The following is a 27,083-nucleotide window of genomic DNA, read 5'->3' on the forward strand; positions in this document are numbered from 1 at the left end:
GATTCAACGAGACTTCAGATTCAGTGAGGACCATAGGTTGGTCCCAACAACCCTGTTGTATCCGAGATTCACCGTAGATTGAACTCACACAAAAAAGAGGCACATTAACTCACATTCATAGATCCCTAAAAGATTCTCTTTCACTGCAAAAGAGGTACAATGCAATGCTTTAACCTGAAGACATTTTACCAGGTGATCGATGAAAGTCTTCTCAACGCCATGCCTCTTCCAGTCACACAGTTACTAAAGCTGACAACATGATGCTGAAGAGTGTTGGTGCCAACTCACAGCCCGGTTTCGCCAAATTTATCACACACGAGGCTTCATACATTTTACCATTGTTTTAGACTCTGGCTTTCATGCCCTTGTGAAAATGGTGAACCATAGTAATAAATTTTGCAAAAAAATTTCCATAAATCATAAGCCTTCTCAACTAACATTATCAAAGGCATTTGTCAGATCAACAAAGGTCATATATTAGGCTTGATTCTGCTCAATAAACACCTACCCCTCCCCCCATCCGGAGCTTTGAAACGCCTCAGACTACGGAACATCAGATGCCAAGTGTGAATAACTTTGGTAACCCTGACAAACACCGGTCCCCAGCACACGCCTTACTTACACTAAGTCTCTTGTCACGTGATGCGAACACACGAACTTTTACTAACCCGTCTTGATGGTGAGCCCGACTATCCAAAACTCAGACGATGTTTGTTTTGGATTTTTTGTCCTTTTCTTTCTTCATATATGACAGCAAAATGATAAGTGTTAATGATTAGCATGGCGACACTGCGTTTATAATGCACACCATGCATATCATAACTGTTACAATTATGAGACAGATATTGGAAATTTTTTGGCAGTAAAGCGATAGTAGATCTTCAGTTTCGTGACAGAGACTGCCCTGCCTCAATATCACACACATACTTCCGCCAAAGCCACCTGTTTATGCAAAACATAGGTATACCCCTGCGATTGTCACACGATTGCCTGTCCTTTGTTTTTAGACATGCAGATAATGGTTGCAATTCTGTACTCCCGAGAAATACTTTCAGATCGTCACATTTGACAGAATAGTTCTGTAGGTGCTTGAATAAGGTCTCAATCAAAAGCAACAACCATAACTGGAGTAGTCAGCACAAGGGGCATTACTGAGCTTGGGCGTCTCTGGTACTATACTGAAGACAAGTAAGCAAATGCTAGAAGTCTACATAACATTGGCCTCTGTTCAGTGAAATGCTCGAATCAACAAGGCAATCTTACAAAATCATATCAGTATGACAGGAGCTGGTATCTTTAGACCTCCTTTGATATGAGCTTCATTATTGTGTTACCGCAGAGTATTTAAACATAGACAGCATCTCTGGTCCTATACTGATGACAAGTGAGTGAATGCTAGAAGACTGCATTACATGGGCACTACAGGTTTGTTCAGTGAAGTGCTCAATCTTTACAAAATCATATTGGTATGTCAGGAGTTGCTGTCTTTGATCTGAGCTTCGTGATTGTGTTGCGGCAGAGGTTGGACTTTCCTGACCTTGTTTGATCGACTGTACTTAAACAGAGACAAAGAAGGAAAAAAATCAATTAAGATTTTTAATTCCTCTCATTGAAGCTGTAGACTCTTTGAAGCTGAGGTCACACTAAAGTTTAGAGACTGCGAACTCGTATCTGAGGTCCACTGTATATATATGGTACATGGAACTGACCAGTTTATCTGCTTCAATCTGGTTGGCTCCCTTGTGAATAAAGGCCTGAAGCAGTCGCACCAAAGGAGGGATGTTGCCAGGTCGCTCCCACAACAGAGGAGTCAACAAAAACGGGAACATGGTCATGTAGGTCTCTGGAACTGTTCCGGTATGCTGCTCCATCAACATTGACAAGATTTGAAACACGTACGGAATGAACTCTGAAAGACAAAAAAGATTTTAAAGAATAATAAAAAGAAAATGGTGTTCTTTAGCATATAAATATATTTAGCATATATATACATTAAAGAAGGGTGAAAAGAATCCGCTAAAATTTCTTGAAATCCCCTGTTTGTGTCCAAAATATCATCACTTTTGTACACAGATTTAATATCTCATGTCCCTGAGACACCAACTCTTTTCCATGCATGTTGAATACAAAACTATGACAAAGGAACATCCACACCAAAGAGGTCAGTATACGTTATAATGCTTGACACGTGATTCACAAGAGGAAACAATCTCTTCAAATGGCAAAACTGTAGGTGAGGTATTCATACTTTTTATAGTTTGAATTGACACTATCCCAAAAAGAACCTTCGTCCAATTAATGATTTGACAGTAAACACACACACAGAGAAACTTGTGAAGTAACCTTCGATTTGTAGAGTAATTGCATGCAAATATTTTTTACAAAATAACTTTTCAAACATGCAATTTAAAACTTTTAAATGATATTACCACACTCTTTTCTCTTCCACCGTAATCTGAATTTTCATACAGGAGTCTTTCTAAAAATGAACATGCTTTTGTAGACAAATAAATGTAACATTTTGAAACTTAAAACAAAATCAATGACTGCTGCCCTTCATTTATATGGGCAAATACAAAATTCGGCCCTCTTCCTATGAACCATATGAGAGCATGTTCAACACATGCATATTCCAAATCTACAATCCCTACATAAATAGTTACCAGGATCAGATCTCACTTATTTGGAAACTGAACATCTATGTCAAGACAATTATTCTTACATGTAATAATAATAAATAATTATAATAATTACAGTTCTTCCCTCAATGTCTGACGATGACCAATGCATCTGTAAAGGAGCATGCCCAGGAGCATGCACCTTGAGCGAAACAGAAGAAATATATTTCAAACTGAGGAAATATTATTTTTTTAAATACAAGAGTTGACTTAATTTCTTTAAGTCCTTCCAGTTACACAGTGAGAGCTTAACTCCATTAAGATCTCCCATTAGCGGGACTACAGTTTAGTATGTGGTTTTACGGCACTCGCAACTGCATAAGGTCATATGAGTGCGCAGCGGGACTACATCCAGCAAAACTATCCCGCTAGGACAGGACGCAAGCAGAAGACGAGTCAATATCCGAGAGGAGATGACTTACCCTGAACATCCTGCTGCAAAATCTCTGTGAACGGCTGGAACAAGGCATCTTCAAACGACTCCACAGATTCCGGATGTTTCTTACAGGAGGTTTTGATTGCCACACACAAACATTCAAATAGATAGTGGTTGAAATGAGGCTTGCTCGGGTTCTGAGAAGGAATGAACAAATATGGTAAGATGTACATTTATTTCTCCTTACCAGCCATAGAAAAATTTTAAAAACAAAAACAAAAAAAACCCTAAGACAGGCCATTATTGGGTGCTCCAGTGCAGCCTACTATTTTTCAATTGCTTTATTTCCCTACTGCCACTGCTTTACTCTGTTCCGGTAGGATTTGGTCATCACGTCACTTCGTTTGATTGAGTAAAGAGAAGCACATCGACACAAGAGTGGTAATTTAGTGCTTAGAACAAGTGAGACAGACAGAAACAATAAGAGGGAGACTAAAGAAGTAGGACCTACCAGTGGCGCCCTCCAACCACTTCATCATAAACAGCAAAACCACAAAACCCAAATCAAGTATAGTTCTCAGGTACTGCTAAATTCTGTACAAATAATCAGGGAATACTGACACCCTTTACACAGTTCAACATGCGTGTCTGAAACCCCAATTACTGTCCATACCATGACAAACATATTGTTTTCAACGACAACACTTGGTATTTTTTAACACTTTGCGGTCACTTGACGCAATAACGCAACGGTGAAAATTATCCGTTCCAGTCACCTGGCGCAGCAGCTGCGCCAGGCCCAGGAGGTCCGTTGCAGTCACTCTCCTGGCTGGGTGACCAGATGGGATATTTTGTACTGCTGGCTGTGTGACTGCAAAGTGTTAAAAATCAGCCTCAAGCGTCTGTGGGGTAAAGACTACACCTTCCTCTAGCAACAAAAGACAATAATAATAATAATAATAATGGATTGCATTTATATAGCGCATATCCACTTATGCAATGCTCTATGCGCTTAACATGATACATATTATGGATTTACGAATCAATTTTAAAGGTACATAGTGTTACATACTCATGCAAACACATATTCACTCACGCATGCACCACACACACATACATACTCACATACACACATACGTACATATGCACATACAAACTCACAACGATCTACAGCTTGGATGCATTCTGTCTAATCGAAATATGATGAAAATAGAAATGATTTTAGTTTCTTCTTAAAAATTTCTAGATTTTCTGCTTCTCTGATAGTTTTTGGAAGCCTATTCCAAACAAGTGGGGCAAAATATGAAAAAGAGCGTTGGCCATATGATTTGTAATTTATTTTAGGCTTAACAAGGGTTGTTTTGTCACTGATGATCTGAGCGTTCTAGGAGGCACATAGGGTGTTAAAAGCTGTTTTAGATAGTCCGGTGATAAATCATTTAAGCACTTGTAGCAAGTTAAACAGATTTTCTATATGATACGCTGTTTCACTGGGAGCCAGTGTAATGTTTTTAAAATAGGAGTCACATGATCATGCTTCAGTTTTTTAGTAATCATTTTGGCAGCAATATTTTGTACTCTTTGTAGTTGTTGTAACTGTTCATCAGGTACACCAGCCAGTAAGGAATTGCAATAATCAATCCTTGACAATATAAGTGATGTTATTAAAGACAAGGATTCGATTCCAGCAGAGTGAAAATAATATAATGGCCATCTCCACTTTTCTGCTGGATTTGCACCATTCAGCCTGGGCTAGTGTTAAACCGCTGAGTAAAAGCTGCCTGTCACCTAATCTAAATCAATTTGACGATTGTGGGAGTTGAACTACTGAACAAATCTACCGAGGACGATTTGGCCCAGAGACAACTTTCAACAATATAGCATGCATCTGCTCAAAGGATATGGATACTGGCAAACTAGTCTACGTCCAAGTATTCTGACTTGAGAGCAATGACGAAATGTGAAACAAATTTTGTTGAAACCTGAATCTTTATACAATGTGAAAATAGATTTCCCACCAGCACATGTCATACTCCATGCAGGTCATGGATTGAGAACTCACCTTGCTGACCAGCGCCAATTTGGCTTTCAAACCAGTCAGCAGCTGGGGAATCATGGGATGGATCTGATCCTGGAGAAGTGACATTGTCCTCATCACAGCTGGAGAAAGAAAAGAGAAAAAGAAAAAAGACATCAAAATCTTGACAAAAGTCTGAAATTCTCTGCTGGTAAAGCTAACCATTTCAGTATTAGTTTTACAATTCAGTTGATTGTGTAGGCACTTGGATATCGGCCCGCGCGGCCCGAGATTTTCGTTCACCTGCGGCCGCCGCGTTTTGTGTCAGAAATCGGGCCCCGTGAGGGGGGTACCTATTTGTTTTGTTTCGTTTATAGTGTTCTTTTCAATTTATGGATTACTTCCGCCTATCAAATTAAAGAGGAAAGAAAGGCGCGTATTATGGCGTTTTCCACTTCGGGATCGGTTGTGTGTGTTCGGAGTTACAAGGAGTTAAAAATAAGGTAAGTTCAAGCCTTTATATTTAGAGTATATCTTTTTTTTTTTAGGTACTCCTCACAGTCTTTTCTTCAACCTTTTATCTCTTTTATTTGTTAATTTCAATGTTGTACATTGAGGCATAAGCGTGTGAGCCCTAATTTAAATAGGTCACTCTCCATGAATGGGCATGACCTATTATCGATCGCGCTGCTGAGCGTGAACCGGGAGGTCATGGCGGCCATTGCGGAAAGCGAACTTAACCCACGCTAACGTGTATTGTTGGCGTTTATTACCTCTTAAACGGCATTGAAGAATGTTTTATAGTAGAAGATATGATTTATTTTAAATTTTGGAATGTAATAAGTATCACTGTTGTATAATTTTTATGAATTTGAACCATGTAACAATCAGTAAGGTGTTACTGTCACTGTTAGACCATCCATTTCACGCAAGTTTTTACTTCTTTTGTGTGCTTATATTGTCTTTAAATATTTTTTCTTCTTAATTGTTTTTGTGTGTGCTTGTTATTTAAATATCTCTTTAAATTATCATGTACTTTGTCCAGTTTGTTTTAAGATAGATCTACATGTTTATTAGAAGATGTTTTTTCTCTTGTCTAGTCATCTACACTCTCCCTTCACAAGAGTTGTAGAGTGAAAATGTCAAATTTCCATCCACTGCTCACAAATGAATTTATTTACTTCATTGATGAATTCATTGCTTTGCTTTTTTTTTCTTTCCACAACCCCTGATCACAACCTGCCACTGTTCCATTGGATTTATTGACAGCTCACCAGAATAAATCCTGACTTTAATTAAAATCCAGAAATGCTTGCGGAGTTGGTCGAATTCACAGAAAAACTTGTTTGAACAAGTTGCAAAAAAATTGAGCACTTAAGAAAGCATTTGTTGCAGACAAGGAAAAAAAATTGACATTAATTTAACAATATCAAGTTGGCAGACTGGGTGAACTAAACAATTGCCAGAAATAAAGAAAGAATAAATAAGTATCGTGACACAATTGCGTGCTTCAAAAAACATGTCATATTTCACAACTAATTGTCTTTGAAGAAGATGAACATTTAAATAAACACAATAAAAATATAATGAAAAACTTGCTGAACAAACTGAAGTAATAAAATTAGAAGAGACTATTGTTTAACTTACAGGGCAATCTCATGAGTTAAAGATGTAAAAGAGAAATCAAAGATAAAGACAGAGTAATTGATCATTTACATGACAAATTAAAACATGAAAGAAACATTCTAACAATAACATGCAAAATGAATTTAAAAAACAGTATTATCATGAATTAAGGTAGACTAAAAACACTAGTTTGCAACAGCTGTAGACACAAATGTTAACTTTAAAAACTTCTATGCTCATCTTATTTTAGGCGACCAGCTGTTTTGTTAAAATATATTTTATTTTTTAATCAGTTTTTTTGTTAATTCTACTGATATTTGATATGTAGATGTTCCAAAAGAAAGGCCTTAAAAAGACCTTCAAAACAATACCTCAATTATTGATGTAGCTTAATTTATAAGAAAGTTATGGCAAAATATATTGACCGCAGGACGGTGCGGTCACGTTACACAACACAGTGTTACATAATATTACCCAATATTACCCACCACGATATATTTTAAAAATCTCGTCTGACTGTTATTTTGTCCTCAACATCACAAGGTTTCAGAAAATGTTTGGTTTTTGCATGTACGCAGCAGCATATTGAAGCAGCTAACATTTCCCTTGTTGTCCTTGCTGTTTCGATCACAAAAATTGCCTTTTTTTTCTATATAGATGTTATCCTCTCGAAAAGATCTTTAAAATGCCATATCTCAAAAACGGTTCAACATAGAGCAATAACTAAGGTAGCGTTGGAATCGTGTCACTGAGCTCTTTGCATTGGTATTGTTTTTAAAGCAATTTGAAAGCTTTGAAATTTTTATCCAAGTGCCTAGATTGTGGCATGGGTGGTTGGCAGATGCTCAGGTGTGGTTTGCTCCTTCTTTCTTATCAAACATCTATCGTCCTTATCTCTCCCCCTTCTTTCTTTGGTTTGTCACGCTCTTGTAACACCTCTTATCTTCGGCAATGATATGACCTAATTGTGTTGCAAGTGCCAAAAAAAAACACCTTGCCAAAACAAAAAGATTTTGGCACAGGTAACACTATGGTCAATGACCCTTTAGCATTAACACCATTCGTTTCCACTCTGAAATAAAAACACTAACAGCTAACTAGCATAAGCAGGAAAAATCTTTTAAGCACAAAAACACTCACCTTTCATGATATATTCATTCTCAGTAGAGCCAGGCCGTTCCATGGCACCAAATAGATTTGTCAACAGATCCCCAGCAATGGGCTGAATCAATTCACTTGTGATGCTGTCAGGAACAAGACATTGGTTCGTTTATACAAGATCTATTTCAACAATCCTGTAACACAGATAAAGCCAGGAACATGTGTGAGGCAGAGTGGTGAAATCAAGCGTTCGTCAAAATAACGAAATCGGAGAAACAGGCATGTTTCCCCCAGTTTGGGAATTTGTATCAAATTTTTATTTTTTGGCTTGAATGTCCATATAAAAACAAACATTTGCAAGTGAATTTTATTGAAAAACATTGATTAAAGGCACAAAACTTGCCATTTTCAGTTTTCAAAGACTCTTTAGCTACTGGAGTTATCAAACTTTGGCAGCCATTTTCTCGCTAATTTCAACACTGAAAAATGGCGACCTCACCTCCTTCAATTGCAAATATCTTGAGTTTTGTTCAAGATAAATGGATGTTTATTTCATTGGAAGCAAGGCAAATAAATCAGCTTTCAGATGATACAATACCTCCGCATGCCATAAAATTGACGAGCGCCTGATTCCACCGCCTCATGAAACATGTTTCTTTATTCATACGAGGTTTATATGTCTTTATACCTTGGCCTTTGAAAGAAAAATGAGTAAGTTTTAGTTTACATGGTGAGTAAAAACCATTGGTGTCATCCCTTTTCTTACAACGGTGACAGCATGTACCAAAATAATCACACTTTACAATTACTCATTAAAAAAAACAACCCAAAATGCCTGTTTACACTTCATAATTATTGAAAAATGTAAAACTTGGCGAATCTAGTATTTCAAACCACAGACCATATCAAATTCTCACACTTGCATAAAATAATTTGTAACACATACCCTTAACTAATATACACCCGAGGAGTCGGGTGGGTAAATTCGCGGAGGGCAGAGTGTTTAAGTGTTGAGCCAGACAAGCAAAGCTTTTACAAACCAACAGAACCATATTATACCTCCACACATCTTTAAACTTTCAACTGTTACCGAATAAAACTTTCAACTGTTACCGAATAAAACTTTCAACTGTTACCGAATAAAACTTTCAACTGTTACCGAATAAAACTTTCAACTGTTACCAAATAAAACCTTTCTTAACTCCACTTACGCAGCCACCCCATTCTGTCGCACCATGAAGAGCCTCTCTATGGCGTGCGCAGCATACGTGTGTACCACAACTGGTTCTGCCTTCAGACACACGATGAGGTCAGGAATCGCAGCTTGGACCACACAGGCAGGAAGCTGGGGAGAACACAAGGAGAAATCTCAAAACAACCATACAGTGCTCAATCCAAAGGGAAGCAAATCAACAAAATGCGGGTTACTGAGGGTTGGGGAAGAAGCTAAATTAATGTTGGACCATACCATAAAGAATATTAAAGAAAGGTTCTTTCAATACATGTGTCACCCATCCTTGGGTCGCAAATTACTTCTTTGCAGGTACTGTGTCTGCTCTATATAGATCGTGACAAAAAAATCCTTGTGAAAGTGAAACAAATATAAATGACAGCCAACATGTATTAACTCTTTAAACCCTGATTTTTTTTCCACCGTTTCCCAGAGTATTTTCTACAGTCACCAAACCTGGCGAATTATGTCTCATTATAACCCCAAAAGCTTGTCTTAAACTTCTAAATGGCAGAAAAAAAGGCTTAGTCATTACTAAAAAACTTAGTTCGGGAATAGTTCCAGAAAACAAAGAAAAAACTAGCACCAAATGAAACGAAACAATTGACTAGTATCGAATGCTCCTAGCGGGTCCGATGTGGAACAGGGTTATTACCGCAGCGTCCGATGGGGTATAAAGAGTTAGAGGCTATTTCTTGTCAAGAAACTGCCGGTAAACTTCATAACATGATAAATCTTTGTAAAGAGATTTACGTCATGCCAGGGGGTGCTCAATGTATATTCATCTACAACTACTGTTACATACAGTCAACTAATCATGCATATTCTTTCCAATAGGCACTCAAACAAATCTTGGTTGGTTTTAAAGTTCAGTGGCACTGGTACTGCATAAGATGTAAGTGGGATAATTTTTGTAAATGTCTGAAGAACCCAAAGTTAACTGAGTGAAAACCTGTACTGCATAAGATGTAAGTGAGATGATTTTTGTAAATGTCTGAAAAACCCAAAGTTAACTGAGTGAACCCGACCAGAGGTGCCTTTCAGCACTCAACAGGTAATTGAATAGAAAAATAAGGAAAGAAAGTAAAGTACATGTACTTATAATCAACTCATTATTCAGAGCACCCCAAAGTTGCTTTTAAAAAATCTACCCTGTGAAATCAGAGCCCGTTTTTGACAATAAAGAAGTGAAACCGGGGGTAATCAGGGCCAATCCCTAACATGTTCTTCAGTGAAATATGAGTAGAGCAAAAAGACTGAAAAAATAGTCCTGAATGAGGATAGACCTGGCAGAGAGTCAAAATAATTCTCCAACCAACCTAAAATAAGAACCCATGTTGCCTTCGTCATGGACACAGATTTTGGCATTCTTGTAGTTAAGTTAAGAAAAGCTTATTCAAACAACAAATCTCCTCTGATGTAAGGCTTCCTCTTCTGGACAATCCATTCATTCCAATCTCCACTCTCAGTCCTCCACAGGACATTACAAGGTTGCAACCAGCTGGCTTACTTTAATTTTCAGATCCAGCAAACATCTGAGTTCCAGCCCCTTGGCTTGTCGATATGGCCAGTAGGAGCCTGCAAAGTCAGGGGAGGAACCCTTGACCATGTCACTGAAAGTCTGACACTTTATTTCTTCAACATACGGTCGAACTTATTCCAAAGGCCACCTGTCTAAGACAATCACCTTCCTACATTATAATGACACTGTTCAAATTGTCCACTGGTATCCGACAAACACTTCTCTCCTCGAGAATGGGAGGCCGTATTCAGACCCGCCACTCTATGAAATCTAAAAATCAGGATTTTAGAGTTAAAAAATCAGGATCTGGTGAAAAAAATCGAGATCAACGGCAAATCAGTCATAAGGGGTACTGGGGAAGGAAAGGGGGGGGGGTCTGGTTCCCTTTTATGAGGCAAGTATGCAAAACAAAACTTTTGCAGGAATAAGTTCACGTTTGGGCCTCTAAATAAAGAGAAAACTGAAAGACAGCACTTGTGTACTCGAGTCGGAGTTGGATAGACTGGAGGAGCGCAGGTTGCAGTAAAGCTGAGACTCTCGTAGTCTTGAAAAAAAGCTGACACATAACTCTAATCATCCATGCAAAAAGCCCGCGTTTTCATACAGTAACAACATTTGACTTCCATCGCATATACACTCAAGGCCCACACCCCCCCCCAAAAGATTGCGCCAAGGTTGTTCATTTATTTATTTCTTTTTTCTTATTCCTTTAACCTCAATTAGTACATGTATCGGCACTTTAAGCTCAAGTGTCAAAAATAATACTCCCCCCCCCGGCCGTCCACACTGGTTAAGTCCCGAAAAACACCCCTACCAATGCGACCAGTGTGAATGAACTATGTAGACCCCTACAACCGACGGTCCCCGACACACGCGCAACTCACCACATGTACGAGGTCATGTCATGTGATGCGAATGAGCGTTTGAAAGTTCCACTGACAGGTCTTGATGATGGACCCGACTAACCAGAACTCGGATGAAGCTTGCTTTTAAAGCAACGGCAAAACAAAAAATAGATTTCTTAGGCCCATGTCATAATTGTTACAGTAATCAGGACACCATTGGAGAATTCTGGGTTATAAAAGCGAAAGTAGATCTTGAGCATATCCATGTCGGAATTCCAAATCGATACTATGTCCATTTTAGTTGAAATAACGTGCGTGAGTCATCTATAAAAAATCCAATCGGTGGTTCCAAGCAAAAGGGATTGCAGAACTTTTTATATTTTTTTCTAAGAATCGGACGCAACGACAAAAAATCAGGATACTGGCGATCGAAATCGGGAAAATCGGGATGCTTGAGATTTGGGGTAAAAAATCGGGATATCCCGATTAAATCGGGATGAGTAGCAGGTCTGCGTATTGGACAATTTCAACTGTATAGCTTATAATTTAAAAAGTTGCCCAATGGTATGGAACAATCCTGAATTAAGTTTTCATTTAAACTCCTATCTGGACAATAATATTATGGAAATCAAAAAGCATTTGAGAAGAGGGAAACATTAAACAGGCGCTCACCTGATTTCTAAACACCATGAGGTACTTGATGACATCTGCCTTGATAATGGGCACACCCTCAGCTGTAATATGTGAACAACAGGCCAAAGAAATGTAAAAAGATCATAACACAAAAATCATTTCATGATATTGATTGGTTAGTCCAAGATCCCTTATTTCCCATTTTCTTCATTATAACTGACTGTATCAGTAAGCGATACAGTCATCTCTCAATAACATAGCTTTTCTTCATGTTAACTCAACTACATTCCTCCCCTCTGAAGAAGGGACAACAACATTCAGTATTTTCATGTTTATTTAAATTCTTAAAACTGCAAACTATTGACCTGGGCTGTTGTTATACTTTATATAACAATATCTCTAACTAATGCCAGCGAAATAAAAACAACACAAATGTTACCAGTTTTGGAAAGGACTTGCCACAGGGTCTTTGAAAATTGTGTCAATATTCTCTACAGAATACAAGAAGCACATTACGCTTTTTTAAAAACTGTTGCTCCTGCAACAGAAGGGGGTGTGAGTAGAGCTACTGCATTAATGATCAAATACATTTCTATCCTCCCCATTAAGTCTGCCAAAAGAAATCAAAATTAATACAATATAACTTCAGTAGGTAAACTGACCTTCTTTGAAAAAGTTGTGTAACTAAATAAAATAGCATAGAGAAATCTAATGTAAAAAAAAAATGTTAACTAGTTAAAAGAAACAGAAAAAACAAACCCCAGGGCAGCTGGGAGAGAAAAACAAAAAGAAGCTGATAAAAAAAACAGCAGAGTGATACGGCCTAGCACCCACATATCGAACAAGCACATATCTAAACATGCACACAGTGAACAGATTTTCAGATCCTGTATCTTTTCTTTAAACATATATATATATTCTTTGTATTTAAAACACATACATAGCAAAATTCATATTTAATAAAAAGATTTCCTCGCCATGCAAATTTCGCTATGTGCATGCAAGACTGCATCTTGTCTTGGTAAGTAGTTATCCCTCTCACTGCTACCTTTCTTTGCAATCCTGCTTGCTTTTCGGGTCATTCACTTCCTATCATCGTACAACAACCAATCCTACACACTACAGGCAAATTTTACTTCCACTAAAGCAAAAGGTCCCCTGTCTTTCAAACTGCCATGTGTTTTCAAAGAGAAACTAAGAAACATTTATGCTGAAGACAGGTATCTTCAGCACTGGGAAGAGGTTTATTAGGAATTAAAGCAATTACCCAATTCCAATTGTCAGGGACCACAGTCTCATTAAACATGCACACTGGACCTCTCTCCAACTTTTTTCATCCTTCATCATAAAGACTATTCTCAACCCCATCCACCTCCAGCTAATAATGGCATGCAGAGATCCCTCAACATGAAAAGAAAAAAAAAATATGACACATGCAACTCACCAGTGGACTTGAGATCTGCCAAGATGTGAGTTTGGTAGAATTCTGTGATATTCACAAGCTCGCTCGTCTGAGTCACCCCTTGCTGAAAATTGACAAAGGACAGCAAACCATACTCATATGTAAAGAAAAGTGTTAACAAAAAAATAACAACAACGAACACCCCCCCCCCCCCCCAAGCATTCAGGTCAAAGAACCCATCGCACCACATAAATATTTTTCATCAGGTTTACAGCTACACGTAAAAAACTTCTGGAAGTATACTCAGCTCCTGGAAGTTTCACACCAGAAATTGAAAAGCTTTAGTAACCATCACCGTGCTGTAAAAAAACAACAACTGCTATACCCCCCTGAGATGTCCTAGGAATAACACAGACCATTACTAAAAGGAACTACAATAGACAGCAGAAATGGGCAGGATTATAATATGTCACACACAAAAGAGCCATTACCCTAATCATATGAAGACATTATAAAGAGAAGCAGCCCTTGTGTTTCAATTGGTACTTCTCATATTCTACGTTACAAATTGTTCCTCACCTTTTGAGTCTGACCCTTCGCAGCTAAAGAAGTCACCAGAAAGATGGCAGCATCTTTGCTTTTCCAGTTTTGAGTTGGATTCTTGACATATTCCTGCAGATAATGAAGATATTTAAAGCTGAGAAGAAATAGGCACAAACACTCCTAGACTCCCACATTAGTATAATTATTCATAAGAGGAATGAACCAAAAATGAACAGGCCTGCAGTCAGTCTCTGAGGAACAAAGAGCTTTGCACACACATTTCCCAACCTAGCACCTAGCCATTCTCATATTCCAAATTCAAAGGCTTCCAACACAATTCTTGGAAAAATATATGTTTTATCAAGCATTTTTCCAAATATAGAACAAGTGTCCTCATGTTTGCTCATTATTCTAAATTAAAAAGAAACAAATTAATTGTCTTTATAAAGGTAACAGTTACAGAATCTTTAAAAAAAACAACAAAGAAAAAAAACAACAAAAACACAACCCAGTAACAAGAGAGAATAGGAAAGACACAACAAACAATAGTTCCACTTACGAAAATGTAAAAAACTAAGAGGAGACTTGCAGGGATGTGACAAATGCCAAATCAGATGATACAAAAACTCACAACATTTAAAAAAGAACAGATATGACAATAATTAGTAAGACAAAAAAAAGAAGTGAAAGCAGGCCGCACTGAAAAGCCTGCCACATAACCAACTAGATTTCTACCATCTTAATTTTTAGTTTTAATAAAAAATATTACAACACAAATAGGTCATATAAATACTTAAGATAAGAGATGTCACCAGACAGTAACAAACAAATGAACAAATACAGAGAAATAAGGACAACAGATGTTTGATAGGAAACAAGGATCATATCAAACCATAGCACCTGCTACCTATTCACAGAGGGACAACAAAGATGTAGAACCTACCAAGGAAACCATAAGTGGTTTTTGGTGAATTCTGAGAATATTCACCCCCATCTTACCTCCAACAAAGCCTGGACGTAGCGAGAAAAGTTCTGAATGACTAATCCTTCAAATGATTTGGACAAAGCCTGTACCAAGTCGCAAGCTGCTCTCCGCCTTGTGTCCACATCTGTGGGATGCAAACAAAAAAAAAGAATGTCAATTCCTCATGTTTCCACTGGTTGTCGAGAAGGAATGAATGACAACAGTTTATGAATCGAGAAGAAACAAAAAATTAAACTATAATTTTACCATGCACTATTCTACCTACCGTTTGACAGTCTTGGACATCTTGAACTATCGCACATATTTGCTCCCAAGAAATATTAAATCATCTCACAATATGAAAACAGGAAGACCACACGAGCACACCACTCACCAGAGCCTTCAATGTCTCTCCGCATGTACTCCTCAGGGTTATCCTCAAAAAGTTCCACATCTGCCTCTACAAGAACAAAAAAGCAACGGTGGAAAAAGTTAAGAAAGATGGTAAGGGATGTGGATGTGGAGAGGGTGGGGGGTTACTTGCTATGTAAAATTGTGCCTATTTACCAAATTAACCATGCTTCATCCCTCAATAAATAATTTCACCTCGCCATTTAAAAGTTAATAAATCCTGAGATATAACAGCTTGTTATTACTGTATATTCTCTTGGCCATCCAAATTGGTCTAAATGACAATTTCCTTCCCTCTGGAGATATACAAAGGGGAGACATCACTAAAAATAAATCTGCCAGCCAATCTATTGACTCATTTTTCTTTTAAAAAATAATTAATTCAACGGTTTGTATAGATGTGTTTACAGGCCCCCACAACTGTTTATCTGAGTGCCAAACAATACTTGTTTCTATAGTCTGTCAGCACCACAACATTTTATCTGGGTGTAAGACAATCATTATTGCAAAAGTCTGTCAGCGCATTCTTTGCTTGGTATATTTGTTTGTCCTGGGATCTATTGAAATACAAGTCTAAACGTATTGAACAGGATCATTGTTCTGCAGAAGTTTCTCAATCTCAAAAAAGGGATTCATTTACAGAGAGGGTTTTGTATTGTTCAAATCAAGTAACCAAAAGTCTTGACATTTTGAAAAATCCTTTACCGTGAGTGCAACATATACATCACAGCATCTTGTTTGAAAAACCACCAAGTAATCCATCTAAGTCAATTACTTTACTGAGCTCATATCAGGTGTTTTTCCATCTTGGATCTACCAATGAGTTTCAGACTTTGATACATGTTTAAACGTTATTCTAAAAACAGCAGCCTTTATGAATTCTGTTTAAGTGAAAATTTCTATCATAAAACGAACTGTTTCTAAATCATCAACCTCTTGACATTTCAACAAACACCAGCGCTTGTTGACAGTTGATCAGAAGACAGATCAGCTGGGTAATTCAGACAATGATGGGCCTGGCTTCACAGGAAATTACACAGACAGTGACTTAAGAGTCTGTCCGAGACAGTAAAAGTTAAAGTGACAGTTTGAATGGAAAAGAAAGCAATGAGGAATGTCGTTGATCTAAACATGACACTTCCAGGACACACGAGCGTGGCGAGCTAAATGGAAATGGGGCTGATTCAAGTGAGGATGTTGATGAATTAGCAATTTAGAGGTGTAGCTTAGTAAAGACAGCTCAATTCAAAGTAACATTCATACCTTTATTGTGTAAAATATCTTTAATAATAGAGGCTTAAAATGAAGTGTCATGATTCCACCATTTATGGCTCAGAAACCCAGTTATGGAGCAGGAGTCTGTAACGCGTAGGAGGTGAAGGTTCAAAGGGACAAATTTCAAATCCGAATCTAAAAAAAAGTACAACAAATTAGTAAGACAATAGACTATTACTATATCTAGACCAGAGACCAGTAGACTTTACAAAGAACCATTACTTCAGCTTACCCCTCAACTGAATATTTGGTACCACAACTTTTTCACAGATATTGGCCAGAGTTTCTGTGTTATCGAAGAGGACTTTGTAGGCGGGCCGCTCTGCCACAGATGCCAAAAACTGAATAGCATTGCTGACGAGCTGAAATGACAGTTACAAACAATTTTTTTAAATGTACAACACCAGCCATCGTTAACTTCTTGATAGAAAGTTTTTGTTACAAAAATAGACCACACAAAATAAAGTTCATCGCTACTTTATATCATCCAAAATTGTTTTTTAACTCTTGCAGGTCAGAATGCCTTTCCACTTTTGGATGGAGACATCTCAAGGAGCATCACCAAGCAAACATTCTTTGACTTAATAACAAGTCTACAAACGAAGAAAGAGATTAGAACATTCTACTTTCCTGAAATTAGACAAACAGAGAGAAATCTAACCCTTCCACAAAATTAAAATAAGACACAGCTCAAAGCTGAATCATGCTGCAAAAAAAATAAGAAAAAGCTTTTTTATGAGACACAAAGTAGTAGGCTACATACAATCCAAAATTACACATCTTTGAAAGGCTTTCTTTCTTTCTTTCTGTTTTTTTTAAATAAAATGTTTACACTCTCCAGCTCTTTTGTCCCCGTGAACCAAGGAGTTTAGAACTAATGGAGTCTCCTCTCTCTCTTTGCGGCGCCGCGAGCAGTACGCCTCGTTGGGGATCAATTATGGCCACCGAGTGTGGGCTAAATCACGAACTGTGGCGTTTCTTTTTATAGAATTTTATCGGGCTGGGCCACGTTGTGGGGGTGGGCGGGGTGGGGGAATGCACGCAAGGAAAAGGGGATGGGGCTGGGATGAAAGAGGAGGGGCGGGCCTTGGGAAGGGAAGAAGGAGAATGGGAAAAATTAAATAAGAGAGAGAGAGAGAGAGAGAGAGAGAGAGAGAGAGAGAGAGAGAGAGAGGGAGGGAGGGAGGGAGGGAGGGAGGGAGGGAGAGAGAGAGAGAGAGAGAGAGAGAGAGAGAGAGAGAGAGAGAGAGAGAGAGAGAGAGAGAGAGAGAGAGAGAGAGAGAGAGAGAGAGAGAGAGAGAGAGAGAGAGAGAGAGACAGATTGTGATCAACTGACGGGCTGACGGATAATGACAGGGAGAAAAAATTATGTGTGTGATACGGACTGTTCAATTCTTTAAGAGTTTTATGTTATAATCTAGTTTAAAAATCAAAAAGATGTGTAAAATAAGAAGAAAACTTGTCCGAGTAACATAAAATTATCAAACATACCAAATTAAAAAGATAATCTTTCAAGATGCTAAAATATTTAATTATAAGAAATGGATGAAAATATACTTTTAAATTGAGTTTAAGATATATGATTGCATGATTCTAGGCGTGCGCCATAACTAACTTTATGTGTAAGGAATAGCGGACACAAAAGAGGGTCAATGTTTGCTTTATCTAATTGCTAACAGTATGTCTTGGTCTATAAATAATATTATTGATCACAATAATTTTGTTTCCTGGTTTTCACAAAGTGGAGCGCACAATGATTTCAAATATTCAAAAAAAAAAAAAAAAAAAGAGATAACAGCACCCTTGGAGGTGTGATCGCATGCATGAGCGTGGATAACCTTTGAAGGTTGTTTTTTTTCCAGTAAAGTATGATATGGAGAGCAGCGTTTTTAGTCCCTTATTACACTCCAGAGGGGGATAATTTGTCTTAGTGATGACTCTTGTGTAGTAAAATTTGTTGTTGCTTTGTTTGGTTTATTTTTTAACAGCAGAATCTTAAGTGAACCGGAATTATTGATTGTGGGATCTTAGGTGAAGACTACAACAATAGAATTAAACCGAGTATAGTTCTATCTAACAAGACTCAAACTCTTATCCACCCCACCCTACCTTCTCCCCTCATCTGATATGGCTTGGTGTTTCTTTAACATAGAAAATATTCATCATTATTGTTGTTGAATATTGATTTCATGTTCTAACGGAGCCTCTAGATATCTACATTTAGACTACAGTAGCATCTAATTTGCACACACAAAGGAAAGCAATATCTTTAATTAAAATGTATAATATGTATATACATACACACACATAATAATTATATATATACTCATAATAATTATATATATTTTTGAATAAGAATACTTTTTAAAAATTGAGTATCTCAGTCTTTCTGCTGGGGTGTTGTATCCCTTTCAGCCTGGGTTGGCCTTGGCATAAAGCGCCGGGGCCAGCCTCTTATGAATTAATGATTTAAATTGTGTTCCTGGGGGCATAGAAACACTTTCATTCAAATTTTTAAAAAGGGAAAAAAAAAGGGAAAAAACTTAACTGTGAAAACTTCGGTCCATTGCAGCATCATATCGGTTCTTACACTTAAATACAACACATATGCAAGGCATTTTTACTAATTGACTTGCCTAATCTGAAGGACCTCGGAATAAAACCTTCTTTCTTATCTAGATTTCAGTGCCTTAGTCGGGCAATCGCGCAGCGCAGGTAGCCCACGGTTCCGCCGCGAGAGAGGGCTCCTGTCAGGCGTGCGGTGCCGCCCACAGGGCAACCTCCATTACTTTTAATGTCCTTGCCGTGAACTCACCAGATCATACTTGACTTCCTGTCCCGTGGTGACCAGCAGTCCCCAGATGGCAGTGACAAACGCCTGAAGGTGTGGGGAAAACTCCTCATCGTACTTCTGAGCATACAGCGCTACGTTGTCGCAAACCTGGGACTTGATTTGTTCAAGCAGGCCAGCCTCATCATCCTTTTTGAAATAGAAAGAAGTTATCAGGATATGATTATATCTTAACACTTTGTCCCCACGGGACACCGATCGGCGACGGTAAGAAGCCGTACCTCTTCCCCACGGGACGCCGATCGGCGACAGTGTGATATAGCATTTACCGCACGTATATCCTTGTCCTTGGGGATAAGTGTTGCGCTCTGCGTGGGTGGATAGTGTTAAGGAATATTTCATGCCTTTGGTGAAGTGATTTCAGTGCATATGCAGGCAGTGTCATTTACTCTGGGTACATTAACTCTTTATCTCCAAAGGAGATAAACCCACTATGACAGGGCCCTCTTTTGGTACGAATTATACATACGTCACTAAACTGGTCATCAAATCAAAAAAAAAGTAAACCTGTTTCGATTGTTTTCATCTAATGAATGGACTCCGAGTAAAAGAGACCTGTTTGCAGCAATTGCCGAAAAGTAATTTCCCGTCGAAGATGACGTAAATTAATGAACCCGAGCCGCTGCGGCTCGGCTGACCGCACAGCCGTTCCAACCGCGAGCCTGGAGCGGCTGGCAGAAATAAGTAGTGAAGTGTCCTTCAATTTCTGTTCACAACATCAGCATAGTAGTTCCGTCTTAGATTCTGAAGCAAGAGACGGAACAACTACAGGATTTCAATAATGTCAGTCTTTGAAACAAGTAACTAGTAACACAATGGGGTCATATAATACACGGCAAAAACAAGTACGGGAATTAAAGAAGAAAGATCCTGCATCAAAAATATTTAAAAGCTCTGTATTGGCTTCTAGTTGATAAAAGAACCCAATATAAGGTTTTTAGCATCTGTTATAAATATCTGATCAATAATGTCCCATCATAATATCTGTCTGAGCTTTTAACAGCGTATGTTCCATCTTGTCAGTTACGGCCATCCGGACGCAACAAAATTCAAAGCTCCTACAAAGAAATTAAGATCTTTTGGTGAGAGAAGTTTCTCATTTTTTGACCCAAAAATCTGGAAATCTTTGCCCCAAGACCTAAGAGAAATAACAAATCTTAATATGTGTAAGCTATTGCTCAAGACTCATTTGTTTAATTCGAATTTATAGTTTGTTAGTAAGTGTTGATATGTTTTGTTTTTACTGCTGCCCTTGCGTGAATATAATTAGTATGTGGATGGATGTGAAAGTTTCTCTTTATATGGGTGAACTAGTTTTCTTGTTATTGTGAAATGTTTTTATCTTGTGTGAATGAAGCATTACGCTTAGCGATCATGTAATTGATGTAGAGCACTCAGAGCTTATACTTGAATGGGATAGAGCCCTATATAAATGCAAAATAATTAAAAATAATTATTGCTCTTCCCAAATGCTGATACATTTCAGAATTCAATTGCTCAAGACACAAACAGAATCAAGACTTATCAATGAAATCCCACAAACTGAGACCAAAATTAATTTCCCGTTGCCCCAAAGAAGCCCTCAGAAAAAACTTTCCAAGTCATAAGGTAATTAAAGAGGAGACACTTGACATCTCCATGGCAGTAAACAACCAAGCTATATACAGTGCTTCCATCAGCTGAAGCTGAAAAGTAAGGAAAATTCTGCCGGGGATCCGGGGGCCGCAGAAGCCCCCCGAAGAAATTGAAATTGAGTATTTTTAGAGGGTTGAAAATGGCATTTGGGAGCCTGTTTGAAGAGATTGCCAACAACCCATACCACCTATTTTTTCACCAGGATTTTGTCTTGCTTGATTTCTTCCCCTAAATATCTTTCCATTGCTGGCAATGTTTAAAAGCAGGTTCCCCTTCCATTGCTACTATAATTCAATTAATTTATCATCGCACCATTGATAGAAGGCAAACCTGGGAATAATGAATAAATATATACCTTCACAATACAGTTACCCAGCGTATACCCTAATTTTCCTCAATTTTCATGTCTGAATGTCGCATGTCACAACCTCGGAACACCACTTCGAATTATTCTTGATTTTAGTTGTTTTAGCACAAATTTCTTTCATCGCGGCCGTTATCGCGTTCCCGTGCCATACAACCTTCCCACTGATAATTTCTCTAGATCTAGACAATGAATTTGCAAAAAAGTTTCTTTCTGAGAGTAATTTTCTGTCTAGGATCACAAGTCAATATACTTGATTAACGCGCAGATTTTCCAGCCGCTGCAACAATCCGAAGCTAGACAGACGGATTGAGGGAACGATAGAAAGGAGGAAAGTGGCAATCTGCAGGTAAAAAATGAACTGCTGACCAACCCGCAATGAATGCAAGGGGCATAGCGGAATAATGGCCGACGGCAGGAAATGCGCAATCTGGCAGGTTTCTATAACATAAACTATTGTCGAGAGAATTACCGTAAATATCCCTAACTTATACAAGACGATACGAAGGGAGGTACGGATCTTTTCCTAGTCCTACGCTGTCGCAGATTTTTACGGAGGGAGTTGATAATGGTGGAGGAACAAGTACGGAACTGGCAGAAAGTACGGATTTCCGTAAAAATACGGAAGAGTGGAAGCACTGTATTTAAAGACTGGAAGTTGGTGGTTGGCAGATGGTCTGGTGTGGTTTGCACCTTTCCTTTCAAGCATTTATCGACCTCTTCTCAAATCTAATCTGTAAATAAAACATTGCTCTTCCGATGAATTCAGTGGGCCAATAACATAAACATTAACTTTCCATACCCAAATATTTATTTATTAAGTTGACGGTGTGTTACTTACATTTGTCTGTAGCAGTTTGTTGTCTGCCTGCAGCAGTGAGAGGAAATGTTCCATCCACACCTTCATGTTGTCCTCAAAGTGCTCTGGCAGGTCCTGGCCACAGTAAACAAAAACAATATGTGAGGCATCGAGGTGAAATCAGGCGCTTCTCAAAATAATGAAATCCAAGAAATCAGCATTTTTCAGCCAGTTTTGGTGGGTTTTTCTTCGAATTTTGGGTTTTTGGCTCAACATCTTGCATGTCCATTAATAGGACATGTGGTTACTTGAGGGAAGCATCGCGCTGCCAAGAGCGAAAGGCTCGCAGCTAAAGGAATTTGAAAACAACAACAACATGTTCATTCATAAACACTTTTAAGTGTGGATTTTATGGGAAAACGTTGATTAAAGGCACAACAAATTCAAACTTGCAGTTTCCAAGAACTCATAAGCTATGAAAGTCACCAAACTTTGACGGCCATTTTCTCGCTAATTTAACCTCTGAAACCAGGCAACCCCACCTTCTTTAATCGAAAATATCTCGGCTTCTATTCAAGATAAGTGGATATTTTGTTCATCGAAAACAAGGCAAAAGAACAACCTTTAAGATAATACCAACAGATAATACCAACAGCTCGATATGCCCAAATATTGACGAGCGCCTGATTCTACTGCGTTGTGACACACATCACATTTTTTTAAATGGGAGCTCACTAGGCCTAGCCTAAATCATGAAACCTCTGCCTTTCACACCAAAGTGTCTAATTCAAATCCCAGTACAATACATGCAAGCATGATCAGTGAACAATTTGGGTGAATTTCCTCTGAATTTTCACTCCCCTCATACCAGAATAGACGTTATGTCATTGATTAACTACTCTTCTTGCTTGATTATTGATGAAAAACATGGCTCCTATGAGCATTTTGAGGATGTTACAAAATTTCTTAGCAAATGAAAGCCAAAGAAGTGTGGACCTATACAATACAGCAGCCACATCAAGGAATGTTACTCCTTTCCCAACACTGAAGAAACCTTTGGTCTGAATAAATAAATAGGAGCTACTCTGGAACCGACATATTTGTCACATATGGTAGACCAAAAGACTTAGAACACTGCATTCTAGATGGAAAATTGGGCCCAAAATGTAAATATGAATTGCTTTGTGGGTTAAAAAACCTACGGGAGACCTAGCCAGGAATAGAAAAGAATATGAATCAGACAAAATGAAACTAACTTTTTCATAAACGTAACGAAATATTTCTCAATGCAGTACTGATGTACCTACAGTGCAATATAATATGCACGCAAAAGAGAACAAAACACAAACACTCTGATAACATTCAGCACCAAAGGAGCAAAGCTATTAAAAAGGCCAAAACAGTCATATCAGTTACTACACTGTCTAAATCCCTGTCAAATCAGTAGCAGTTTTCATTATCCACCTGGTAATAAATCAACTCTTAACACAGCACAGTAAACTGTTGGGAGATTTAAACAATTTTTTTTCGGTTAGTGTTTTAAAAAAAAATAGTAGAGGATTTTACTGCGCTCGCAACTGCAAAAGGTCATATGAGCGCCAACGGGTGGGTGTCAACAGAGAAGTCTTTGCAGGGAATCAGACTTACTCTGCTCACCTCTCTAGCTTCAACAGCACAAGGTCTGCTTCAACTATCAAGGGACCCCGGAAATAGCAGGTCACAAGAGAGTGACAAACATACAAAAGAAGTAGAGGAAATGACAATAGTAAGGATAAAGAAAGAAAAAGCAGCAGTTCCCTGTTGTAGATCAGGCACAGTTATGAGTGTGACATGAATCAGCCCATTTACAATTCTACTGTGCTTGAACGAGAAATGTCCCCCCTTTGGGAATGGCCTAAAGACACTACAGTCAGTGGCACTGCCGCGGGGGGATGGTAAGTGTTTTACGGCGCTCGGAACTGCATTAGGTCATATGAGCGTGCGAGAAACATTACACAACATTTTCAGTAAGAAATTTTGAATTTTGCTCGGGTGGCGGCCGAAGCCTGCTCTTATTTATTTTGAACCACCAAGGGATCTTTAACGTGTGCAACTTGCACACTGGACCTCCAAGATTTTTCGCCCTTGTTCGAGAAAGCTAGGTGTGTAGATCTTTCCTACCAGAAGATCAGGGGTGTGGCTGAAAGACAACAGTAAGAAGGAGCCAAGGAGTAGCAGTAAAAAGGCTGCAGAAAGAGTCAGGAGCCTAAAGGAGGGGCAAAGGAAGTGAGGGGGTGGGGGCAGAAAGTGGAGCCGAAAGCAGACGACAGAACATTGCTAGAGAACAGGAAAGGAGGTGAAAGGTGACAATTTTAGAGAAGAAAAATTCTTTGCTATTCGGATACGGACCCTGAACCTATTGAATGAGAGGCAAGCACTTTAACCTCTAGGCCACGAGTGCCCCCCCCCCCCCCCCAACCCCTGAGAGATTTTTACATTGAAAATTTTGTACCTGCATTCACATGATCAAGATTATGTATCATCAACCTTTCTTTTCCCCCGTCATTACCAAAGTCTAATAACCACTATCAAATTATAATGAAATGCATACCTGAAAGTTGAGACTGTAGAAGATCTTGCAGATGAGCAGAATACTACTGAAAATGACTTTCAGTGAATTTGGATCAGTGGCATGCTTTGTGGCCAAATCCATGGTGGCCTGAAAAAGAGGTTGATTGTTATGAGAGGTCTGATTCCTTGTGTCAAGACACAGCCCTTTCTAAACCAACAACAAGACACACCAAATTCACTCAAATCTGAGACAATGATTCTTAAAGCCTAAAACACAGCGTCACTTTTCGCCCAATTTTGTGACTTTTAATTAGCATGACTCAGCAGCCCGCCAGAGCTCCCCGGCTTGGGGTTATGGGGTTAATGAGCCCTGAAGCAACTTTGCCGGTGTCGATTAAGAAGTTCACTTTTTTGCAAACGTTTGAAACAATTTAACTTTTCCCCCATCCCACACAACAAACCATTACACTAATGTACTAAAAGCTCAATGTCTTGAGATTTATTCTGCTTTAGAAGGGTCAATTTTTGTGCCTTAGTTTTTGTTCTAGACAAGTATTCGTAGAGTACCCAATTTGTCCGATTTTAGTTGCATACTTATGAATAAACAATTGGGGTTTTTTAAACGGCACGACAGATCTCTCCAAAATCTATGTTAAACTGACTACGAATATCATGTCTTTTACCATGAGAAATCTTAGTAGTAATAGTCAAGTTATAAGAGAAGAAAGATGCACGTCTGCATTTTTAAACTAAAGACACTCAGCGTTAGCTCTTGTTTTACCATTAAACAAGAGAAAGTTACTCTGCGTTTTTCATGAATCATGCTGAGTCTGCGGCAGCCTGCATACAACTAAGAAAGATATATTATTTATTATGCAATTTTTAAAAATTACAACACAGTGTAAATACATGGGTAGAGATAAACTTCTTGTATGGAATAACAAAAATAAAAATAATGACAGATACACGTTCATTCTTAGTTTTTGTATCAGAAATATGTGCGGACACTTATGAATGTAAAGAAATCAGAACATTGTCAGTTATTGCAAATGGTCATAGAAACGAAAATAAAAGCTGAAAATTCCTAAAAGTCTGGTGCTGATTCAGTGTCACTGGAAAGCTAGAAATTATTCATATAACCCAATTACGAAAAGTGATCCCTGTTATTCAGTCAACTTACAAAAACCTAGATTTAGCGTTTTAAGAAAAGTAAGGAATTTCTGGAGTGTAACAGATACTGTTCCTGTATTCTGGCACTTTATAAACTTTCGAGAAAATATGCTAATTTTCACAAATATACTAGACATATAAAGTTGTATTTGGAGGAATTACTTCACAGTGAATTGTGTGCCAGATGGATAAAGTTGCAAAATTACAGCTTTATATTATATGAGCAGATACCGTCTTTTCTGAGTATCTGAAAAAATGTAATGTCCTTCATGTTCCAAAAGTTAGACAATTTTTGTTGTGTGGTTTTTTTAATAGTGATTTTTTTCATTCACACTTGTCAAAAAAAATTTTCAATTTAGCATTGCCGTCTTTAGCGCGTCAAACAAAATAACCAGACAAGCTACAATGTCTGTTCTTTTCTGAGTCTCAAGTGCAAAAATGCGTGCTTTGGTTGCATTAAATTATAATTACCATAAATACAAGGATACACCTAAAACTTAACGTTGAAAAGTACAAAAAATTAAGTCAGCCCACACAGAACGGCGACAGGGAGCCGACCTCCGTGACCCCGACATGATAAGGCGCGCGGAGGGACCCCCCCACCTGCAACTAAAATTCCATGGCCGCTGTGCAGTGAAAAAAATCCTTTTTCTTAATCACTTTAAAAAAAACAAAAAAAATACAAATTATAAACACTACAAATAGAAGGTGTGGTACTCATCCAATCTCCTACCCCTTTAAGAATTTCTTTGAGGTGAAATTGCTAAGCTCATCTGAGGTAGTAGCACAGGATCAATTTACTTCCACCCCTACTCCACCTGTGCAGCAAAATAAATATACCCACCTCTCCTCTAAAGAAAATCAAGGTAAGACAAAACAAAACAATTTTTTTTCAATAAATAAAAATAAAAATGGTCAAACTTTAACTTCTTTTCTCATATGATGAAAGGACTGAAGAGGCACAAAAGAGGAAACTAATTAAATATCTTAAAACAAAGCATTTACTTTTTAAAGTAGGTTTAGATATTGTTATCTATTTGACATTGTAGAACCAAATATATACCAACCAACAAACAATCCTCATTTGAGT

At 38.2% G+C, this 27,083-nt stretch overlaps 1 protein-coding gene across 3 annotated transcripts in view; it reads right to left on the reverse strand.

Annotated features, from left to right (window-relative positions):
• LOC101860506 (exportin-2) overlaps positions 1 to 27,083 on the reverse strand; it is a 49,047-nt gene that overhangs the window by 10,409 nt on the left and 11,555 nt on the right. For all 3 annotated transcript variants that reach the window (XM_005101763.3, XM_035970636.1, XM_005101762.3), the window contains exons 7-20: positions 24,864 to 24,971; positions 22,316 to 22,408; positions 19,440 to 19,604; positions 16,857 to 16,986; positions 15,333 to 15,398; positions 14,974 to 15,083; positions 14,011 to 14,103; positions 13,474 to 13,555; positions 12,069 to 12,130; positions 9,010 to 9,143; positions 7,838 to 7,941; positions 5,117 to 5,214; positions 3,101 to 3,251; positions 1,710 to 1,909 (exon numbers count right to left, since the gene is read on the reverse strand). In XM_005101763.3, the coding sequence (XP_005101820.1) occupies positions 1,710 to 1,909; positions 3,101 to 3,251; positions 5,117 to 5,214; positions 7,838 to 7,941; positions 9,010 to 9,143; positions 12,069 to 12,130; positions 13,474 to 13,555; positions 14,011 to 14,103; positions 14,974 to 15,083; positions 15,333 to 15,398; positions 16,857 to 16,986; positions 19,440 to 19,604; positions 22,316 to 22,408; positions 24,864 to 24,971 (1,596 nt within the window). The remainder of the gene's footprint in view (positions 1 to 1,709; positions 1,910 to 3,100; positions 3,252 to 5,116; positions 5,215 to 7,837; positions 7,942 to 9,009; positions 9,144 to 12,068; positions 12,131 to 13,473; positions 13,556 to 14,010; positions 14,104 to 14,973; positions 15,084 to 15,332; positions 15,399 to 16,856; positions 16,987 to 19,439; positions 19,605 to 22,315; positions 22,409 to 24,863; positions 24,972 to 27,083) is intronic.

This window comes from Aplysia californica, unplaced genomic scaffold, assembly GCF_000002075.1.
Source record: "Aplysia californica isolate F4 #8 unplaced genomic scaffold, AplCal3.0 scaffold00298, whole genome shotgun sequence".
NCBI lineage: Eukaryota > Metazoa > Mollusca > Gastropoda > Aplysiida > Aplysiidae > Aplysia > Aplysia californica.